Source organism: Octopus bimaculoides, chromosome 16 (genome assembly GCF_001194135.2).
Source record: "Octopus bimaculoides isolate UCB-OBI-ISO-001 chromosome 16, ASM119413v2, whole genome shotgun sequence".
NCBI classification, from domain to species: Eukaryota; Metazoa; Mollusca; class Cephalopoda; order Octopoda; family Octopodidae; genus Octopus; species Octopus bimaculoides.
Window position 1 is genome coordinate 53,912,398 of NC_068996.1, and position 4,078 is coordinate 53,916,475.

General features: G+C 37.0%; 1 protein-coding gene across 3 annotated transcripts in view; it reads left to right on the forward strand.

The window, feature by feature from the left end:
* The window catches only part of LOC106884151 (nidogen-1-like), a 217,012-nt gene that overhangs the window by 202,656 nt on the left and 10,278 nt on the right, over positions 1–4,078 (forward strand). For all 3 annotated transcript variants that reach the window (XM_052973775.1, XM_052973777.1, XM_052973778.1), the window contains one exon: positions 926–1,094. In XM_052973775.1, the coding sequence (XP_052829735.1) occupies positions 926–1,094 (169 nt within the window). The remainder of the gene's footprint in view (positions 1–925; positions 1,095–4,078) is intronic.

Below are 4,078 nucleotides of genomic sequence, written 5' to 3' on the forward strand. Positions count from 1 at the left end.
ATGTTACCATCATCATCATTTAATGTCCATTTTCCATGCTGGCATGGGTTCGATGGTTTGACTGAGGACTGGCAAGCCAGAATGCAGTACTGGACTCCAATCTGATCTGGCAAAGATTCTACAACTGGACGCCCTTCCTAATGCCAACCACTCTGAGAGTGTAGGAATATGAATCGACTCTTGTGTTTTACTGGTATTTTACTGACCCTGGAAGAGTGAAAAGCAAAGTTGATTTGGGTGGGATTTGAAACCAGAAAGTAATGAATAAGTCCATATATAAACATTGCCCTCTTATAATATGAAGTTGTTTATCTGAGTTTTCCTTTTCTGATTATTATCTGGGCATTATTAATGTCATTATCAAAATTAATAATGTTTTTTTCCTCATTATCAATAGGCAAAATTCCTAGCCTCTAAAAGTACATATATATATATATATATATACATATACATGATACAAAGTAGATATTGCCACATACAATCTAGTAAAATTTTGTGTGCTAATGGCAAAAGCATGGAATAACAGTCACCTGGCTTAGAAATATTTGTAGATTTATCAAATGCATGTAGTTGTTTGATTAAATTTGAGGTTTTCACTGCAGTTTATGTTAAAGAACAATCAAAATAAAATATCAATCGGATTTGCATAAAATTTGTTTTAAGTTATAAGTGTATGAGTATACTCTGTTTGTAAGGCAGTTGCTATTCTCTTTGTGTAAAGTTATATATCAAGTTCTTTTCAATAATTTGTAAATTAGCATGTAAATATTTGTATTGAATATATGAGCTTTAATACCTGTTTAGGAATTTAAAAAATTGTAAAACTAAAGATAATTTATGATGGATTTTATTAGTTTAAACACAGCAAACACTGATAATATTTTGACTTTAGTTCAATATTGGAAATAATACTTTATCATTTTAGATGTGAAATCTGAAGGCATTGCCATTGACTGGATATCAAGGAATATGTACTGGACTGATTCCAGGAAAAAGAGTGTGGAAGTAACTAAATTAGATGGTACTCACAGGAAAACTCTCTTTAACACAAAAATAAGCAACCCAAGAGGAATTGTTGTGGATCCAATCCGAGGGTGAGTCTTTTCTGCTTTTTTTTTTTTTCAGTTGTTATGTAGGTCGCTTGAATGTTTTTTCACATGTCACTGGCACAAGTACCAGTAAGGTGATGCTAGTAACGATCACGCTCAAATGGTGCTTTTTATGTGCCACTGGCATGGAAGTCAGACAGCTGTTCTGGCAATGATCACACTCGTATGGTGCTGATAGTGCTCCACTGGCACGGGTTCCAGTCATCGAATTTGGTTCAATTTTGAATACACTTGCCCCAACAGGTCTTTGCAAGCAGAGTTTAGTGTCCAATGAAGGAACGTTGGTATGAGTGCCAGTCATCAAATTTGGATCAATTTCAATTTCACTTGCCTGAACAGGTATTCGCAAGCCAAGTTTAGTGTCCAATGAAGGAAAGGTACACATAAGTGGGCTAACTACACCCCTGGTAAAGGCCACGGGTTATGGTCTCACTTGTCTTGCCGGGTCTTCTCACACAGCATATTTCCAAAGGTCTCAGTCACAAGTCATTGCCTCGGTGGGGTCGTGGGGTCTAATGTTAGAAGGTCGTGCTTCCCCACCTCATCCCATGTCTTCCTGGGTCTACCTCTTCCACAGGTTCCCTCAACCGCTAGGGTGTGGCACTTTTTCACACAGCTATCCTCATCCATTCTCGCCAAGTGACCATACCAGTGCAATCGTCTCTCTTGCACACCACAACTGATGCTTCTTATGTTCAGCTTTTCTCTCAAGGTACTTACACTCTGTCGAGTATGCACACTGACATTACACATCCATCGGAGCATACTGGCTTCATTTCTTTCAAGCCTACGCATGTCCTCAGTAGTCACGGCCCATGTTTCACTGCCATGTAGCATGGCTGTTCGTACACTGCACTGTTGTTATTTAGCCCCAAATGACTGAGCATTGACCAGAGGTATTCCAGCCATGGCCAATCCTTCAAACATACCTAGGATTAAATTATCCGATGTATCCCAGAGTTTTTTAGAAAGACGGTAAGCTGTGTTTAGAAGGTGAATTAGTTGCTATTTCTAGCAGAGATATTGTGCTAAGAATTGGTTTCAGTTTTTATCAGGTTAGCTATTTCTTTTACGTAACTGTGGTTGAATTTTTTCATGTTGCCATGTTGGATGTTGTATTGCACATTTGACATACGATATAACAGGATAATAATAATAATAATAATAATGATGCCCTTGCAAATCGTTCTACTCAAGATATTGGTAATAACCCTTGACAATATACAACTCTCGGCTTTACTCTGATGAAGGCTCTCTGTGTATGTCCATTTATATTGTGGCACAGTCCATTAGGAGCCAACCAATAGGGGTGTTCTACTTCCACACAACAGATGTATATTCTGGACTTATCTTGAATTATATTATTGAAAAATCCAAGTCTTGAATTTGTTCCCTGCTCATCCACTATGCTCTTTTGGAGTTTGAGAAAATATTCTTGCTTTGTTTTGTGATATGATTGTGATGATGATGATGATGATATACATGTGACATGAGAAAAGTAGGGGATTGTTTGCCATGTGATTTTGATAGATTTGTGAGCAGAACAGGAATTAATGATTGGGAATAAGGTGTAGTTTGGTGAAATATGTGGATGTGTTGGTATGCATTATTTAGGATAGAAAGGGAGGGACTAGGTTGCGATTTATTGCATCACCTCTTGTCTGTTTCCTGTTTTCTTTTCTTTTTTTTTTTGGCATATTTGGATGGTGTTTGGAAAGGTGTTATTTTTTTGTAACTGGAGTTTGTGAGCTGCTGGAAAAATTGGTGGGGGTTGGGGTACATAATTATCGTATTGATGTATTTTTATGTTGTTAGTTTTCATTTTGCATGCTTGTATATTTGGTATATTGTAGTGTCCTATGAATAATTGAGTGTTGTTTGTGGTACGTGTGCACTGGCTGTGTGATTTCATATGTTACGAGGCCACCACTAGTTTGATCTGCTTGATGTTTACTATGAGGCCTTCTCATAGGTTTGGCCTGGCATGATTTATTATGAATCTTCCTCTCTATTTTGGTCTGTTCTGTCTTTATATATATATTAGGAGTCCTTCTCTTTTGATCTGTTCTGTCTTCATATGTTATAAGGCCTTCATTCTTGTTTGTTTCATCCGTTCCTCATTATGTATGTTATGATGCTTTTTAGTCTCGTCTTGACCTGTCCTGCCTTGTCTGAGTATATTTAGGGATTTAAAGAATTTTTGTTTGTTGTTACAAAAATGTTTGAACTAACTTCACATGAATGTCATGTGAAATGATAGCATTTTTAGTCTTTTTAACCCTTTAGCATTCAGATTACTCTGCCAAATGTTGTACTTATTTATTCACATTGTTTCGAATTAATCATATATTATCTTGTAGCTTTGTGAAGTCGATGATGTGATTGTTTATTTTTCAGAATGACATTGTAGGATATGCATGAGAAGCCAGATTTGGCCAGTTTGAACAAAGAACAGATAGAATATTTGGACTGGATATGGCCAGTTTAAATGCTAAAAGGTTAAAGGTGTTTTATAGGCCATTTGTGTTGTAGTGCATTGTGTAAAAAAGGTTCATGCTGTGTTTGTAAATATCACTTCAGTATGTTAGAGGATGTCATTCTGTGTGGATTAGACATTGAAAAGTAAACCACAAAATGGAAAATATAAACATAATAGGATAAAGGAGTAGGAGATGTATTTTTATGTTGTTTTGGTGGAGTGTGTCTTTTGAATGTTTTTTGAATTATAGAAGAATGCATGTAGTGCATTGTCTAAATTAATGATTATGGTAGGTCACTTCATCATCATCATCATCATCATCATACGTCCGTTTTCCATGCTGGCATGGGTTGGACGGTTTGACTGAGGACTGTTAAGTCAGAAGGCTGCACCAGGCTCCAATCTGATTTGGCAGTGTTTCTACAGCTGGATGCCCTTCCTAATGCCAACCACTCTGAGAGTGTAGTGGGTGCTTTTACGTGCCACCGAC